The sequence below is a fragment of the Acanthochromis polyacanthus genome, chromosome 18 (assembly GCF_021347895.1).
Source record: "Acanthochromis polyacanthus isolate Apoly-LR-REF ecotype Palm Island chromosome 18, KAUST_Apoly_ChrSc, whole genome shotgun sequence".
Lineage (NCBI taxonomy): Eukaryota > Metazoa > Chordata > Actinopteri > Pomacentridae > Acanthochromis > Acanthochromis polyacanthus.
The window spans coordinates 21,363,741-21,383,010 of NC_067130.1; the positions used below are offsets into that span (position 1 = coordinate 21,363,741).

The 19,270-nt window shown below is 39.3% G+C and overlaps 1 protein-coding gene across 4 annotated transcripts in view; it reads right to left on the bottom strand.

The window, feature by feature from the left end:
- Positions 1-3,424: 3,424 nt before the first annotated feature.
- rasgrf2a (Ras protein-specific guanine nucleotide-releasing factor 2a) overlaps positions 3,425-19,270 on the bottom strand; it is a 56,315-nt gene continuing 40,469 nt past the window's right edge. For all 4 annotated transcript variants that reach the window (XM_051938755.1, XM_022199796.2, XM_051938756.1 and 1 more), the window contains 12 exons: positions 19,070-19,195; positions 18,890-18,979; positions 18,010-18,116; positions 12,946-13,058; positions 10,474-10,534; positions 10,047-10,150; positions 9,668-9,752; positions 6,350-6,547; positions 6,197-6,276; positions 5,997-6,114; positions 4,488-4,556; positions 3,425-4,391 (listed from right to left, as the gene is read on the bottom strand). In XM_051938755.1, coding sequence (XP_051794715.1) covers positions 4,296-4,391; positions 4,488-4,556; positions 5,997-6,114; positions 6,197-6,276; positions 6,350-6,547; positions 9,668-9,752; positions 10,047-10,150; positions 10,474-10,534; positions 12,946-13,058; positions 18,010-18,116; positions 18,890-18,979; positions 19,070-19,195 — 1,247 coding nt within the window. In that variant the 3' untranslated portion in view covers positions 3,425-4,295. The remainder of the gene's footprint in view (positions 4,392-4,487; positions 4,557-5,996; positions 6,115-6,196; positions 6,277-6,349; positions 6,548-9,667; positions 9,753-10,046; positions 10,151-10,473; positions 10,535-12,945; positions 13,059-18,009; positions 18,117-18,889; positions 18,980-19,069; positions 19,196-19,270) is intronic.

Consider the following 19,270-nt stretch of genomic DNA (forward strand, 5'->3'; position numbering starts at 1 on the left):
GGCTCCACCCCCTCATGTGGGATTAAAAACTGGAGACCAATCATAAGTTCAGAGACAGTCCATTAGAAGCCAATAGAGGAGCTGCAGAGCTATGATTAACCATGACTACTAAGGGTCCAATATCACCGTCCAGTTTGACCTTGATATTTTGCATGATCTCCTCTTACTGCTGCAAATCTCACACAGTCTGACCCTGAGAGCTCTGCAGACTGCAGCTGAAGAAAAAAATGGAAAAAAGGCAAAATCCAAGGCAGGGAAGAAAGCAGGTTTACAGCATAAAACAAAGTTGAGTTAGAACAGAACTTTAGTGGTTCTGTGATTCACACGTTCAAGTGTCCTTGACAAAGATCCTGAGTGCTGAGGTGCTTTGGATAAAAGCTTTAAATAAAATATAATTACAGTTTGTTATTAGCAAAGCTAGCAAATTTTATTCAGTTAAAGTTTTCAGGAGGAAGATAAGTTTGGCTCATCCTAAAGCTGACAGCCCATCACTGATGACTGATAATCATTACATGACAATATTGTAGCTTTCTGCTACACAACTAGTACCAGCCAACTGTCAGCTCACTTGCAAAATCTTTGTTTGAAAGATCATTTTATTTTATTTATTTTGTTTGTATTGTATTGCCTTATTTTATAGTAACAACAGTACAGAGACACTGTAGATGGTAAGCTAACAGAGAAGAAGACATGTCCAGTGAAGCCAACCAAGAATCAGTGCCAAGGGTAACTGCACCTGTGTGATTATCACGATGTTATATAGTTCTGGCACATATCATCATAATCCATCTATTCATTATCTATACACCCACTTAATCCTCATTAGGGTTCCAGGGGGGCTGGAGTCTGTCCCAGCTGACATTGGGTGAAGGCAGGGGACACCCTGGACAGGTCACCAGTCTGTCACAGAGCTACATATAGAGACAGGTAATCACACTCACATTCACAGCTACGGACAATTTAGAATCCCCAGTTATCCTCGGCATCTTTTTGGACTGTGGGAGGAAGCCAAAGTATCTGGAGAAAACCCACTCATGCACAGGGAGAACATGGAAACTCCACGCATAAAGATCCCGGGAAGGCCAGTATGCAAACCAAGGACCTGCTAGATGCAAGGCAGAAATGCTAACCACCAAGTGCAGCCCTGTCATCATAGTACATCATAATATTATCATGTATATAGTATTATATCTGTGTTAAAGTAAAAACTAAGTACCAAACAGGGATGTCTTGGAACAACATCTCATCTTTGGATTGGACTGTTGTGTCCCAGATCTGGTCAAAACATATGGTGTCACAGAAGTCTTTGCCATGGTTGGCTAAAACCCAAGAGTGCTCTCTGCATGGTCACTCCTCAGGTCTCTGCACCATTAAAGAGTAAGTGGCTCCACCTGTTGGAACCACCGGGTACTACAGCTAACCTATGATACATTTTCTAACAAGCATGTAGAGAATACAGGTTTTCACCAGGTTTTGAAACCCTCTCTGACAATGTTGAGAACTAACATATTGAAACTGTCAATAATTTAAATTTGTTAGTTTTTCTTGCAAACAAAAAAAATATAATTTGTATTTGTTTGTGTCTGTCTAATGCAGCTACACCTTTTGAAACACATAAAAGATTTGTCCACAAATATTTCATGATATTTGAGATTTTGTAAAATTTTAAGGGTTTTTCCACCACTGTAGCTGTGTTTTCTCAAGCTGCTTTGTTTGCTCTTTCTACCTGCTACAACAACAATTTCACAAACAATATTACAGTTCAGACTTTTTGCTTTTATTTTTAAGTCTGGAGTGTGTAAATATCTGTACATTACACAGAGAAATGCATGGAAAACAAAACAGCAAAAAGTGGAATTACAAAGTATACAGCAGTGTAAGAAAGCAAGGGTCTGTAACACTAATGCATTTAAACGTTAGAAGATTCCAAAAAAAAAAACCTTTCCTACAAGGATCATTTAAAGGACAGAGGATGACGATCATGCTATATTCATGCTATAAACAATTTTAGAGTCTAATCACATTCTTTATAAATCAATAGTGCAAAGATACTATTTTACTAATAGAGTCAGTGAGGTTAAAAACATGATGAAATGATCACATTGACAAGAATTAACAATAATAACAATAATGGTGAAACATGTAAAAGAAGTGTTTTTAAATGTATGATTTTGTGGCATGTAAGAAAACCTTTCAGGCTGATTCTCTTTTAAAAAATGACACTTCTGTGTACAAAATTATTAAAAAACTGAAAAGATTGATTGTTTGTCAAGCAAGACAAGAAGGTTTTTAATTTGAAATTAGTATTTTTAAAGATTTGAAATGTGCATAAACTACAAAGATTTTTGCTGTGACATGCAAATGCAATACAACATAATCTGCAATGACATACACCTTCAGTTTTATGAGATGATATAAAAAGTGAAGCCCGAACCGATGTCTCCTGTGAGCCCAACGACGACAGACAAATCAGTTAGCATTAAGGTAGACAAAATATTTAAACTGTACTTCAGCTGTTTAGGAAACCCAGGGTGTCACTTCACACACATGCACACACACAGACACACATCATCACACGGCTTGATTATCAGCTCGGTAAAAGTACCTGCAACAGGAACCTTAACAACCCCAGGTTCACTGTGTGGCATTTGGTTTGTTGCAATATTACTGTAAATTTATTTGGGAATGTTGGTGATCTCTTAGCTAAATAAAACTGATGCTGTTTATTGCTGTAGCAGCTGATCATCAGGTCCTGACTCACCTCATCTGTCATGCTTTCCACTAAGTGTGCATATCTGCACACAGTCCAAACTTTGTGTCCATATGTACTGCTACATGCATACATGTGTTCAAAAAAATAGTGGTCAAAGCAAATGTTTGTCATGAGGTGAGATTGTATGAGGAGATTCTCTTTCATCTAAACGGCTGATTTTTAATAGAATATCTACATAGGGGTACAGAGGAACATTTCCAGCAACCATCACTCCTGTGTTTTAATGCTACATTGTGTTAGCTAATGGTGTTGAAAGGCTAATCGATGATTAGAAAACCCTTTTGCAATAGCTCAGTGGGTAGAGTGGCCGTCTCGCAACCGGAGCGTTGTGGTTCGATCCTCGGCCCGTCGTGCTCATGTCGAGGTGTCCCTGAGCAAGACACCTAACCCCTAATTGCTCCTGATGAAGTGTGGTAGCTTCCGCCATCAGTGTGTGAATGTGAGTGTGAATGGGTGAATGGGTGTGCTCCAGGGGCGCTGTACCGCGGCTGACCCTGTGCTCTGACCCCCCCAGATGGGGGGATATGCGAAAATCAGAATTTCCCCTCGTGGGATTAATAAGGGATATAAAATAAAAAATTTAAAAAAAATAAAAATGTAGCATTAGAACACAGGAGTGATGGTTGCTGGAAATGTTCCTCTGTACCCCTATGTAGATATTTCATTAAAAATCAGCCGTTTCCAGCTAGAATAGTCATTTACCACATTAACAATGTCTAGACTGGATTTCTGTTTCATCCAAAAAAAAAAAAAAAAATCTGCCTTTCTTTCTAAAATAAGGACATTTCTAAGTGACCTCAAATTTTTTGAACAGTATTGTATATTTCATTTGGTTTGTGCATTCCTTAATTCCAGAAAAAAAACAACTTTTTATTTAGTCAGAACTGAATACCAGAATCTGACTTTGAAATTTTACCTTTAATATTTTTTTTTAATATTTTTCTATAATCTATTTATAAGAAGCATCAAATTTCACAATGGTTACACAAACAATTCTTCTGCTTGTCTCCATTTTATTCTCATTTTCTCTGGGTATACAACCCATTTAGATCCTAAATTAACCTGCAAACTCCCACACAGCAACCCTGTGGCTTTGTATTTGTACACAGTGCACAGAGAGCAGGTGAAACTGGGGTCAGCAGAGGCCCAGAGCAGGTTCATTCAGCCATGATCATAGAAATAATGTAAAACTGATCTGACAGTGTTTATGTGCAAGACTACAGAGGCAGATTGTTTGTCATATACAGTGTGATAGCAGCAACTGGATCATTAGCTAACAGGATGGTACTACAGTCATTTCTGTTCGATTGTATGGCAAAGAGTCGCATCTTATACAGTCTGTTCATTAATTATACACTTCAGATATTCATTCAACAAGGCACATTTTCTCCTGAGTTTCCTAAGAACAATGACTGCTTTATGAAAAATGAAGCTTTGTTGTGTTAGTATTGTAAAAACATGTATATACATGTGTGTATAAGTGTGTGTGTGTGATGTGTTTGTGCATGAAATAAAGTTAGAACTATCCAGGTGGAACTCGGGGTTCAATTTTGAGTGAGAGCTCATAGAGAGTATCTTCGTCCATCACCAGGGTTTTATCCAGCAGGAACTGAGTCACCTGGAAGGAAACACAGGATATTTTAGGTTAAATTCTAAAACTTTACATTTCACAAACAGGTCAATAGTGAATTTGAAGGCATCTCATCACACTCACTTTGGGTTGGTGCTCTATCCTGTAAGGTGCTTGCTGAAACTGACGGATCTCTCGGATGATGTGAGAAATCTGACGGACCAGAGAGAGTTAAGCAACAATCAGCGAGGGGAGGTAGAGTGACTTTTACTATTACCTGCCCTGGCCAATGTGTTTTCTGTCCAGTTATAGTTAAAGTAGAAATATTTTACCAAACGTTTTTCAGTTGCACTGGGCAGATCTAACACGATCTGCATAAGTGTCTTTCCAGAATTGGAGGACATCTTACGTCCCACCCATCAAATTTCAAATAATCCATTTTCAAAATGCTAAAACATGCAGTTGTTGTGTAAATTTACTTCTCCTGAGACCAAATCTAAAAAAAAAACTAGGAGAAAATAATGTTTGAAAATATTTTTTAAAATGCCAAATAAGTCTGGAGTTCCCCCTAAAATGTCATTTTTGCAACCTCTCAGCTGGGATACAGACTGTGAATTTCATCCTGAATTCTCTGTTTTAACTTATCCAGAGTTCTTGGTCGAGTCGTGTACACTTTACTGTTGAGGTAGCCCCACAAGAAAAAATCAGGGAAGAACTCCCCTGGCCCCCTAGATCGCCAGATTTGTTCGTTTGTGATTTTTCTTGTGGGGCTATCACAAGAGTAAAGTGTACACGAGCAATTCTGGAATGACCTATATAACAGCACACCACTTTAGGCACATTTTCTTATCATATTTACACATTTTAAACTTTTCAGAAGTCATTTTTCAGTGTTAAAATAACATGCATGATGGTTAGGGTTAGGGTAAGAGTCATTTATGCAACAACATGCCATGCAATGAAATGCTAAATGCAAAAAAATGTGCTCTGAAAACACGCTTTTTCACGACACTGGCAGATCTGCTCAGTGTGAAATGTCGAAAATGTTTTGGCTAATTTGAGTTCAACATGTACATCAATTTGGGAATCAGTAGAATGCTGTTAATTTGTTGTCCTTGGCTTAAGGGTTGAAACAGACTCCCACACTCTAACTTGCAAAGACACACTTATTGGTGGTTCATTGCCAGGTCTCACACTGAAATGTTGCCCCAATAAATATATATTTGCAAGTTAGATAGTTTGCGGGAGTCCGTTTGAACTTTTTGGATATGCTTGTCTCTCTATGCATCTGCTCATGAAATAGACGTGCGAAGATCTCTTTAGGAAAGTCCTTTGCATAGACAGTAATGTTTGATTACTGTTGGTTGTGAACGTGTTAGCTGGAAAGCTAACCCGTTTAAATTGCAGCTAAATTACAGCAGATGACTTCCTCATGCTTTTGCTCTTGTGATTTTAAAAAGGCATTAAAAACAAAACACTACGGTCCAAACAAGTCATAAAAGACTGCGCTGCCTCCAGGAAATAACCATATCAGCTTTTATTCTAGCAAACTACCATCCAGTTATAAAAATTAAGGAATTGCTTCCTAAAAATGTTAACAATGAAACAATAATCACGTGACTGATGTGTGTTACTTCTAAGAGTATCCCCTACCATCCTCATCTTGGAGAAGTTGACCAGGCCCTCCTCAGTGAAGTTGGGCGTCCCCTCCTCGATGAAGGCCAGGTCAGTGAGGTACATGCCCAGGTACGGGACACATGGAGGATTACAGCTGCACACACAGGGCATCACATTACACAGCTGTTGTAAACAGATTCACACATTTATCATATCCTTTCTTCAGAAGTATTTACTTTTTTAGTGTCTCTCTGAGATTCTTGAACCTCCCCTCTGATGACACTGTCTTCTGCAGCCTGTCCATCAGCGCTTTTGTCTAGAAATGGAGAGAAATGTTAGAAAAGTCTGGTGCACAGAAGAGGATTTATTTTTAAGCAGGGGATACAAACCTGTTTGCAGACTTTGGCCCAGGTCTTCTTCAGCCGGTAGATGGCACTGCGGTTGAGGGCGGAGGTGATCTCCAGAACACCGTTGTAGTTGTTGAGACAGCGGCAGATGTCAGCCACTGCCAGCCACTTCTCTATGGAGCTGGCCCTGGAGCCTACATCCGTGTGGGTCATGATCTGAGACGCCACCAGGTTACTCATCTGAGGAGGGAGACTCATTCTAGTTTCTGGATGTTTGTGCTGCTGTTCAGATTGATCACTTTGTATTGAAAGTTGTTTCTAGTAAATCATCTCAGCGATATAAACTATGTGAACAAACATCTGTCGGCAACAGAATTAAACAGTATCACGAACAACTCTCTCCAAAATGACCCAAAGTTAAAGTGACACGTCTCACAAACTCAGTTTAACTACATGACTTTTGTGCTTAATTTGAAAACAGTTTTATATGGAATATAATTAAGTACATTTACTCAATAGCGACATTTATTTCACATCTTTAGCTACAGTTTTCAGCAAAAATTAAGATTTTGCAAACAAGGGACTTGTTGAGCTGATGTAACTGTTCCCATTGGACACTTAAAACTCAAAATGTCAAAATCTAGAATTTGTCCTCTTGGGAAGCAATGCCAAATTACCCTTTTTTATCCTTGACGGTCATAAATTGGTAAGAAACGCCAGTCAAAATAGGCACCTTGTGTTACGTAGTGGAACAGTTGAGACTCTGCACTGAATCCTACAATATGATGGACCAAAAACAGGATCTTTCTCTGCACACTGCGGTACAGTAGGTGGTGCTATGAACTTAAAAGTAGATGTTCGCTGGAAGTAGTGCCGCACATGCTCATAGCTGAACTCTGCATTTTGATCTGTGATATAATTAAAGTGTTTCTTGTGACAATTTATATGTTTGTTTGTTTTTTAATCAATTTTGAAGCATTGTGGCAGAAGACGTAGCATTACCGGTGTTGTGCTCTGTGTCATGAGAGAGCCATAAGTGAAAGCTGACAAAGTTTAAAGAAGCACTGATGTGTTGTATTCGTATCTGTGTTTGTGTGAACATTGAGGCCTGGTGGGTTATGGAACCACAAAGGAAGTGCGGCCTTAACCCAAAATGAACACCCTCTACAGATCAGACGGTCGGGAGAATTTGGAAATACAATAAATCTCCTCATCAGCAGGTCAGAGTGAGACCTGAAAAACTTACTTCTGTCTTATCAGTACTGTACATTAGAGAGTAAACTACAGACTTGTATCAGTGAGTCAGTGACAATGATGTCATTGAATTTGTTCTAAAAATTCGCAGTGGAAATGAACACAACACATGCTGCATCTATCTTAATCACAGTAGTGCCAGATAGCCTCTTCATCAAATGTACTGCGCTTTGCAAACGTCTAAAAATGGGATTTAATAACAGATACAGCCTGTCAGCCTGATACAGGGACCTCCGGGGTGGGAGGGGTTGAGCAGTACTTCTACCTATATTTGGTGCAGTTTTATCAGCCTTATGTCACCTGGGAGGAAGTTCTGCCTTAAAGGCTGAAGTCAGGGAACAGCGTTTGCACAGTAGACACCACAGGTTACATGAAAGACTGTAACACGCCTGATGCAGTCTTCCTCTATGTACCAGAGGGTGTTTTTAGATCAAAGTTTGCTGCTCTGGGTTCAGTGGGATACTGCTTGGACTCCATCAACACAAACCACTTTCCAAGAGCAGCTTCTATGCAGGGACACCAGTGAGTAGCTTTACTCATGTAGAACTTGAAAAAGCATGAAATGCATATAAGGACTGTGCAGCTCCTAATGTGGCTGTTTCTTGCCAACCTACCTAGCATGTGCTGTTCTTGTGAGACACGCTAAAGGTGGTGAGGTTAACCACACCCATGATAATCAAGAAAATTTTCAAACCAGATGTTTCAGAAGCTCATAACCCAAAAGCAGAAGAGACAGCAGCAGCTTAGCGTTTACACCTGCACTACATTAACTGAGATTCAATATAGATAGAAATTAAACATGCACTACTGTTCAAAAGTTTGGGGTCACCCAAACAATTGAATGTTTTCCATGGAAACTCACACTTTTATTCATGTGCTAACATAATTGCATAAAGGTTTTCTGATCATCAATTAGCCTTTCAACACCATTAGCTAACACAATGTAGCATTAGAACACAGGAGTGATGGTTGCTGAAAATGTTCCTCTGTACCCCTATGGAGATATTCCATTAAAAATCAGCTGTTTCCAGCTAGAATAGTCATTTACCACATTAACAATGTCTAGACTGTGTTTCTGATTCGTTTAATTTTATCTTCATCGAAAAAAAATGCTGTTCTTTCAAAAACAGCACTGGTGGCTGCTTCAGTTTCTGGACTACTAATCTGAAGGTCAAAGGTTCAAACCTTGATGCAGCCACTGTTGGGCCCTTAACCCTTTGTGCTCCATAACTGGGGATATGTGAAAAACAACATTTTACAGTGCTGTAAAATATATTTGTGACAATAAAGGCTTCTTTTTTTTCTTTCTAAAATAAGGGTATCTCTAAGTGACCCCAAACTTTTGAATGGTAGTGTATATTTATACACACAGCACTTAAATTGTGCATGAAATTTGCAAAGTGACATCAAATTTCTTTATACCTCACATTTTGCAACTATCTAAGGTGACTCAAGTGTTGTCGATATAGACAGGCAACAACAAATCTATAGTCAAAAAGCTACAAAAAGAACAAAATACATTTTTAAAACCAGGTTGTATAGTAAAATAGAGCACTACAAAAGAAAGAGAGAGCAGGATATTAATTGGTAAGATCAGTTTCCATCCATTATCCATTATCCATTCACAGTTTTATCCTCATTACAGTCGCAGGGGGCTGAAATATATCACAGCTGACTTAGGGCGAAGGTAGGGGACACCCTAGACAGGTCACCAGTTGTGAAATCAATTTGTAGAACAGAAAAAAATATAAAATTCTAAAATGTTAGGAACATAAAGAGCAACCAAAAGCCATTGAAAACATGTATGCCTAGTGATTTAAAAAAAAAAAAGGTTAATGAAGGAGAAACATTTGATTAAATCAGCCTCGTTTGTGGACCAGCTAAAAGGAGTTGTTTTTCCATCTCACATGGTCTCTGGACATGAGATGAAAGTATCAAGCAGCATTTGCTGTTAGAAAGTGGTTTATGTTGGTGGAGCACATGTCATTGTATGTAGCAGTGACATTTGCTGCTGAACCAGTAGGGAAACAACATCAGTCCCTCCAGACCTATCGAACATGAATCACTACACCTGAGCTCAGGAAGAAAGCCACGGTTTAGTCTTACATCGTTAAAGTGCTGGCTGGTCTTCATGATGTATGGAGTCCTCTCAGTTTTGTCGACCTTCATCCAGCCCTGACCCAGAAACTCCCTGCAGGACAGAAATCACACACACTGTATGTACAATGTCATTATCTATTCTGTATAAACTCTCATCTTAACCTGAGTTACATTAAATCACTATCGGGAAGTTACTTTTCTAAAACACTGTCTGACTGATTTTATAATGTACACATTTCTGTGGTCAAAAATGTTAATTGTCTCACTACACTTTCTTGACAGTGCACTGGGCTGCTGTGTAATATCAATATTGGATCAGATTTTGTACTGGCAGGTATTAATAAACCTGATCATGTCAAACAACTCTGTGAGTGCTGATACTGACTCATAGGGAATACTTCTGAACACGATGTGATCCAGCAGTGTGATCTGTTCTGCCAGCTCCATCGCCGAGAGCGACTCGAAACACTCTGCCTTTGGACTCTCTGCCTAAAAGCACACAGACACACACTAAATGTACACGAGTGCATTTTAACTGAGACTGAATCACTAAAAGCTGCAGCACACAAACACCTAATGACTCCACATGTTGGGAATCCAGCAGTTGGATGAGGGAGAATTCACCTCGACACACAGAAACTACACGTTCTCATTAAGGAGGGAGCTCTTCACAACAATAGCACGATTCTTACCACGATGAAGTGCAGAAGAGGGCAGCTTTTCTGTTCCACAATCAGGAGATAAATTATTTCAACAACTGTTTCAAATCTTTTCCTTCATGAGTAAATTTCCTACAGTGTGTAAATACTGACCATCTGTAAAATGTCCTCTATCCTCAGCTGAGTGTCGTCTTGTTCCTCTTGAGAAAGGGCACTGGAGAGAAAGAAAGTGCATTTAAACATTTTTTAACGATTTTCTAGGAGAAAGATTTCATTCATTATTAAGTATATTTATATAGCTACAGAACCAAACTGATGACTAAAATGTATATAAAGTAAGTTGTAGGATACTTTTCATCATCTAAAGTTTGGAGGCTTTCCATAGACCAAGTACATTTACTCAAGTACCATACTTAACCCTCAGTTTTGAGGTACTTGTACTTTGTATAATTTTCTGCTACTGTCGTCTTCCACTATAAGCTTTACAAATTACAACACATTACGAAAGATGACACCTTTAAGGCTTCTTCCAAAGAACAGTGAGTAGTCAAGCGCACATTTGAGATGTCTAAAGTTGTTAATAGTTCCACATAATAGTGATTTTTAACCTCTAAACTTCTCATATTTGGGTTTGGATAAATGTTTCGATGAACCAACCTGCATTCACCCCAAGTCAACTGGGATAGACCAAAGCCCCCCCACAACCCTATTGAGGATTAGGCGGTGTACAGAAAATGGATAGATGGACCAAAACTTCCATCCATCCATTCTCTATACACCGCTTTATCCTCACTAGGGTCGCAGGGGGTGCTGGAGTCTATCTCAGCTGACTCGGGCAAAGGCAGGGGACACCCTGGACAGGTCACCAGTCTGTCACAGGGCTACATATACAGACAAACAATCACACTCACATTCAAACCTACGGGCAATTTAGTGTAATCGATTAACCTCAGCATATTTTTGGACTGTGGGCGGAAGCCGGAGTGCCCGGATAAAACCCAAGCATGCACAGGGAGAACATGCAAACTCCATGCAGAAAGACCCCAGGCCCACCCCGGGATTTGAAGCAGGGATCTTCTTGCTGCAAGGCAAAAGTGGTAACCACTACACCACTGTGCAGCCCAGACCAAAACTTCAAAAAACAAAATTCAAAACAGATTTGTGGGTCAGAACCTGTTTTTCCTACTTATTTCACTTCCATTAACCATGTTTAAAGCCCTCAGATTTACCTTCTGTCCCTGTTCTGCCCTGCACAAGAATTTTGTGTGCAGCTGTGCCCCTTACTGATTTCTCCATAGAAAATGCTGTTAAAGCAGGGGATTTTCGAATAGAATTTTAGTGTTGGTCAGGCCATGAGCAGAGCCAGGTGCTGCTGCTTCTCCTGCTGTTTTTATTTCAGTGTTGTGGACTTGGACAGTACTTGTCTGAAAGTACCTAATTTGTTACCCTTTTCTGCTGTGTGCTTATGAATTGGTTATGTTCTGATTTCTATTTGCAATCTGTGCTTTGTTACAGATTTACGGTGAAAATGAAGTGATCTTCAATAACAAGAAAAGTTACGCCTTGGGTTTTAGGAATCACACCGTTAGCTAGCTGTCTTACCTATCATGTCAGAAAACTTGGGAGGATATAAAGTAGTTTAGACCTGCAGCAGCTGGTCTTATTATATGATACATATAATAATATATCAGTCACAGCAACCAAACCAAGACTTTTACTGTTGTACTTTACCTACATTTTGCTACTATGCTTACACTATCATTCAAAAGTTTGGGGTCACCCAGGCAATTGCATGTTTTCCATGAAAATTCATCAATTAGCCTTTCTACACCATTAGCTAACACAATGTAGCATTAGAACACAGGAGTGATGGTTGCTGGAAATGTTCCTCTGTACCCCTATGTAGATATTCAATTAAAAATCAGCCGTTTCCAGCTAGAACAGCCATTTACCACATTAATGTCTTTGCTAATGTGGATTTCTGATTCATTTAATGATATCGTCATTGAAAAAAACTGCTGTCACCCAAGTGTAAGTAAGTTTTTGAAATGCAACTACTTGTAATAGAGAATTTTTCTACTGTTGTATTGGTACTTATACTTAACTAAAGGATATGAATCAATGATTTCCATCACTGGCTATGACTTGCAACAGCTGGATCATGTGACCAATCAGCTATGTTAGCACTGGACATAGGTACTACTAATGTGTTGTTTACCCTCAGATAGCTCAGAAAGACGTCTTTGTGACAGTATGGAGATAAGAACAAGAACCTAAAGATGCTTTCAAACGCACACAGGCTGCTTTTCAGGATTGTAACTTATGCTTCCTTGTGTCCCCCCTCTGCCAGCATTGAGGATCTTCTTGGACACTTCTGGAGGAGCTTATAGTGAGACAAATCAGATGTGTCCTCCAAGGAAAATATTCATGAAGTAGTTTGATGCATAAATGCAGTCCCTTCAACAGTGTTGATTTGATACAGAGAGCTGATACAACATAGTATAAGCAACTGCTGTCGGATTTTTTCATTTGACAACTTTGACTCCTCCATTCTCACTGGGAGGACACAAGACGTGCTACACAAGGAAGCACGTCAGCATTATAATAAGCAGCCATGCTGTGTACCTTAGTATGTTTGTCGTTGCTTTCCTCTCTTGTGGCAGCAGATCTGGGTCTCGCAGCACCTCCTCCAGCAGGCTGATCACCCCCATCTTCAGCTCACTGTTCATGTCAAAGTCCTGAGGAGAAAACATAGTAATACACATTTACAGAGCAGCGTAGAGTTGGAGTTAAATGAGGATGGTGCAGATGTGAGGTGTATCCAATATCTGGATCTGGTCCCATTCACCCTCTGATACCTAGAACCCAACTTTCAGACAGGCCTGAGAAGAATAATGTCTGAATTTGAGCTTAAAATTGTGATATTTCTTTAAAATCAGTATTTTACATGTCACACTCAAACATTTGCCAAAAATAATCAGTTTGGACTAGATTCTGTGAAAACATAAACTCTGATTTGCTCAGCACAACTGAGAAGTAATGACTTACTCATCTGTGACCAACAGTCAGACCAAAAAATATGTTTTTAGGTGAATTGCAGGCTGTTTCCACAAAGCTGAGAGAAGACACAGAGAGAGACTAAGAGGGGAAAAATAACTGAATCAATAGAATAAATGCAGCATGGATTAAAAAACAGTACACAGAAGAGCAAGTTCTTGGACGATACATTCAGCATGGTGAAATATCTTAGAGTTGATGGGCATAGTAGTGGAAAAAGATTGTAGAGGCTGCAAAATGTAGATATTTAAACATCTTGCCATTTTCCCTGTATTGGTGACACCTGTGGACTCTTGTCCACAAATGTTCAGTAAGTTTGTTTCAAGTTTTTTTTTAAATTTTGTAAAATACATTCAACTTCTGCTTTTGTTTTTTTATGTATATATATATATAATTTATGGCATATATAGCTGTGTCACACTGAACAGAAGAATCTGAGTTCTCTCTACTTGGTTTGTGTTGTTTCCATAGAGGTAGAGGACTTTATATTGCAGTGAAAAATGAGCCCACAATGAGGGGAAATGTGACAGTAGAAAAAAACTGAAACTGACTGAAGTTCAGACACTAAAATATAACTGCAATACAGATATGATTTCTAGAATTTCTCCAACTGCCCCAAACTTTGCTCCTTATTTGTGTACATGAAAACAGTGCCCTCTAGAGGACAATAAGCCAGTGTATAAGCACGATAACAAGTTCAACCTGAAAACAGAAATGGAACTAAAGAATCATAGTGCATAACAACTGTATTTACTCTGAAAATGAATGAGACATCTGATTATAAATCACAATCAGAGTACATTTTATCTTATACCACCCTGCAGCTACATACACACGTGGACAAAATTGTTGGTACCCCTCAGTTAAAGAAGGAAAAACCCACAATTCTCACTGAAATCACTTGAAACTCACAAAAGTAACAATAAATAAAAATGTATTGAAAATTAAATAATCAAAATCAGCCATCACTTTTGAATTGTTGATTAACATAATTATTTAAAAAAACAAACTAATGAAATAGGGCTGGACAAAAGTGATGGTACCCATAACTTAATATTTTGTTGCACAACCTTTTGAGGCAATCACTGCAATTAAACGATTTCTGTATTTGTCAATGAGCGTTCTGCAGCTGTCAACAGGTATTTTGGCCCACTCCTCATGAGCAAACAGCTCCAGTTGTCTCAGGTTTGATGGGTGTCTTCTCCAAATGGCATGTTTCAGCTCCTTCCACATATGTTCAATGGGATTCAGATCTGGGCTCATAGAAGGCCACTTTAGAATAGTCCAACGCTTTTCTCTCAGCCATTCTTGGGTGTTTTTGGCTGTGTGTTTTGGATCGTTGTCCTGTTGGAAGACCCATGACCTGCGACTGAGACCAAGCTTTCTGACACTAGGCAGCACATTTCTCTCCAGAATGCCTTGATAGTCTTCAGATTTCATCGTACCTTGCACACTTTCAAGACACCCTGTGCCAGATGCAGCAAAGCAGCCCCAAAACATTACTGAGCCTCCTCCATGTTTCACCGTAGGGACAGTGTTCTTTTCTTCGTATGCTTGGTTTTTGAGTCTATGAACATAGAGTTGATGTGCCTTACCAAAAAGCTCCAGTTTGGTCTCATCTGTCCAAAGGACATTCTCCCAGAAGCTTTGTGGCTTGTCAACATGCATTTTTGCAAATTCCAGTCTGGCTTTTTTATGAGTTTTTTTCAGCAGTGGTGTCCTCCTTGGTCGTCTCCCATGAAGTCCACTTTGGCTCAAACAACGACGAATGGTGCGATCTGACACTGATGTACCTTGGCCTTGGAGTTCACCTTTAATTTCTTTGGAGGTTGCTCTGGGCTCTTTGGATACAATTCCAACGATCCGTCTCTTCAATTTGTCATCAATTTTCCTCTTGCGGCCACGTCCAGGGAGGTTGGCTACTGTCCCGTGGGTCTTGAACTTCTGAATAATATGAGCCACTGTTGTCACAGGAACTTCAAGCTGTTTAGAGATGGTCTTATAGCCTTTACCTTTAAGATGTTTGTCTATCATTTTTTTTCGGATGTCCTGGGACAATTCTCTCCTTCGCTTTCTGTTGTCCATGTTCAGTGTGGTACACACCTTTTCACCAAACAGCAGGGTGACTACTTGTCTCCCTTTAAATAGGCAGACTGACTGATTATGAGTTTGGAAACACCTGTGATGTCAATTAAATGACACACCTGAGTTAATCATGTCACTCTGGTCAAATAGTTTTCAATCTTTTATAGAGGTACCATCATTTTTGTCCAGGCCTGTTTCATTAGTTTGTTTTTTTAAATAATTATGTTAATCAACAATTCAAAAGTAATGGCTGTTCTTGATTATTTAATTTTCAATAAATTTTTATTTATTGTTACTTTTGTGAGTTTCAAGTGATTTCAGTGAGAATTGTGGGTTTTTCCTTCTTTAACTGAGGGGTACCAACAATTTTGTCCACGTGTGTAATAAGCCTTTCATTTGTATCATGTACACTACCGTACAGAAGTTTGGGATCACGTAGAAATGTCCTTATTTTGAAAGAAAAGCAATTTTTTTCAATGAAGATAACATTAAATGAGTCAGAAGTACAGTGTAGACATTTTTAATGGGGTAAATAACTATTCTAGCTGGAAATGGCTGATGTTTAATGAAATATCTACATAGCTGTACAGAGGAACATTTTCAGCAACCATCTCTCCTGTGTTCTAATGTAACATTGTGTTAGCTAATGGTGTTGAAAGGCTAATTGATGATCATAAAACCCTTGTGTAATTATGTTAGCACATGAATAAATGTGTGAGTTTTCATGGAAAACATGACATTGCCTGGGTGACCCCAAACTTTTGAACGGTAGTGTATGTAGTTTGCAGGCAGTTAACTAACTGTGAACATTATTTTGTCTTATATAATTTGCTGACAACCAGAAAATTAGACTAGAAATGGAGTATCAAGAAAGTAGGGGATGATAAAAAGAGAAAAACCAAATTCACTGTTTTTATAGAGTTAAATTTTTTTCCACTTTGTAGAACGATGGAGATTTTATTTTAAATATGTCTGTATTTTTGGAAAGTTGCAGCCACCTAATGCTCATCCTCCAGAAGTGTGTTCATCAATAAGTCCAGCATAAAAAAGTTCACTTTTAGACAACAGCATGCAGCTACAAAAATAGCATCTTATATAATCTTAAAAGAAAATGAGAGTCCTTTGAGTTTCCCCGGGGAGGAGGCTGACCTTTCTGCAAGCTTCCTGGGTGGGAGAAAAGACACGCAGAGCAAAGAGCAGCTCCGTCAGGGGAAAGAGTGACAGAGCGGAGACACGATGAAACAGACAACGGCACACTCTTTCAGGTGGTCTCCACAACGGTGCTGTCGTCTCCAGCTGCTGAGGCCACGTTCACATCGCAGCCCTCACAGTCTTAGTCAGGATCAGAGATTTGCTTCACTCATGCTGATGTAATGACACATTGTAAATCCAGGTGTAGTGTGAAGACTGTAGAGTTACTTGGGAGCTGTCTGCACATGAAAACATCATTTGTGTAGCAGTCAGGTGTTCAGGATTACTCATTGCATAAACTTTTTCTTCATTCTGACCGAATAATGTTGAATCAAAGGTCAAAATTTTGCTTATATCTTCTTAATGACAAAGGAAATGATACTGGATAATTGTTTAAGCCATCGCTGAGCCATCATCTGTTTCTCCTGTGTTTTCTGTTTTTGAAAGATCAATTCCAATAGTTTCCAGCAACATGTCCCAACCTAGTGTGTAAGAAAACACCTTCATTTTAGCTCTGTGGTGACAAAGTGTTTAGTTTATGGATCCAAAATGCTTCACGCTTCAAAATGTCCAGTCTTACTGTAGTTCACTTTCACCTTGAAAGACTAGAAATGATGTGGCCAAGGTCCAGAAAAACTTAAGCTCCAGGAGAAGTTAAATCCTGTCTCCTGATGCTGTCATTAGGTTCTTCAATTATCCAGTCAACAATTTTTCAATGTAGCAGAGTGAGAAAACAAATAAACATGTCAACTTGGATAAGATAAAAAAAATTACACCAATTCAATTACCTCAAATAATAACAGCTGTACATAAAATAGGATGACATTAGAAGATAAATTGCTCTAACTGATAAAAATTGGTGAGTGAAATGAATTTTCCAAGCTCAGTAAAAACAGCTGGCACCTGCTAGCTAATGCAGTCATCTGTTGAGTTATTTGAAATATGCACCTTTACATTAAAAGTCTGTTCCAAATTGGGAGTCAGATCTGAGGAGATGACCATTCTGTTAAAGTTTTACCTCTTACATACAAAAAACAGGCAGATGTGGTGGTGTGTTTTGATGTGTTGTTTCCCCATTAAAGTGTCTCTGAATCTCTTCCTTTAAATAAAAGCTTCTTCATAAACATCCAATAAATATAAATCTTCTTCATCTGTCCATGAACAATGGTTGCTGGTGTTGCTCTCTGTCATGGCTATTTTTATGGGGCTGTGAGGAGGCGATACCAAATGATGAAATATGCACAGAGATGCGAGACGTGAACATCTATGTCTATGTGTCAGATCCAGGACCATGTATTTAAGTGACCCATTGTTTGACCCGCTTGGGATTTGGGAAACTTCAACATGTTGACTTACCTGGGAGTGTTTGGAAACCCAGTGTCGCAGTACATTCAGAACTCTGTTGGTTGCAGCTCTGCGAATGATGAATTCTTTGTCACAGGCTTTCTCTGAATTACTAAAGCCTAGAAGGGTGAAAAATGTCAAGATTAATTCAGGAGACACATTTAAGATCAAGAACAGAACCTATTCCAGACAAACAAAGCAGCATCCCTGCAGCAGGAAACATACTGAAAGGCCAAAGAGCAGCAAATGTGAAAGTTCAAACAGTCCAGACATTATGTACACTACCAAAAAAAGTTTGGGGTCACGTAGAAATGTAATTATTTTTGAAAGAAAAGCAGTTTTCTTCAATGAAGATAACAATAAATTAATCAGAAATCCAGTCTAGACATTGTTAATGTGGTAAATGACTATTCTAGCTGGAAGCGGCTGATTATTAATGGAATATCTCCATAGAGGTACAGAGGAACATTTCCAGCAACCATCACTCCTGTGTTCTAATGCTACATTGTGTTAGCTAATGATGTTGAAAGGCTAATTGATGATTAGAAAACCCTTGTGCAGTTATGTTAGCACATGAATAAAAGTGAGTTTTCATGGAAAACATGAAATTGTCTGGCAGACCCCAAACTTTGTAACGGTAGTGTATACATGAATAAATGCATTTAGGTGCTGCTGTTGAACTTTCTGATATGTGCTTTGGTCCAAAAGGTAAAATCTTGTATTCAGACTGGACAATGTGAGTCGGACAGATGACTTTGCTTCAACTTTAACTGACGATTTAATGCCCCTCCCTCCATTTAACTGCAGCTTTACAGTAATGCAATTAACAGAAAAACAACAGTTCCCTCCCTCTGCTGTGAGCTTTGTGACCTTCATGTCTTGATGTGCTCACCCTGGGAGCTGCTGTGCCCAGCAGCAGCAGTGGCGATTGCGAATGCTGAAGCTGGTGACATGGTGCAGCGAGCGTTCTCCCCTGATGTGACTGAAAGGAAGCAGAGACATTAGAAATGGCATGAAACCCCAAGCCTGCTCCCCAGGTTACTAGAATGTGTGAGTCTGGTACGCTGTGTACCTCCTGACTGTCGGTAGCGGAGATGCCTCGGCGTGGAAGGAGAGCGGCAGGGAGACATGTCGCCCGGCTCGCTGCTGGCTGGTGATTCAGGAATAAACTTGTCCAGTGATACTGACTCCAGGACAGCTGTCAGGGGACAAAGTCACACCTCAGACATGAGTAACGGCGACTTTATGAGGGTTGAAGAAGAACCAGAATAAC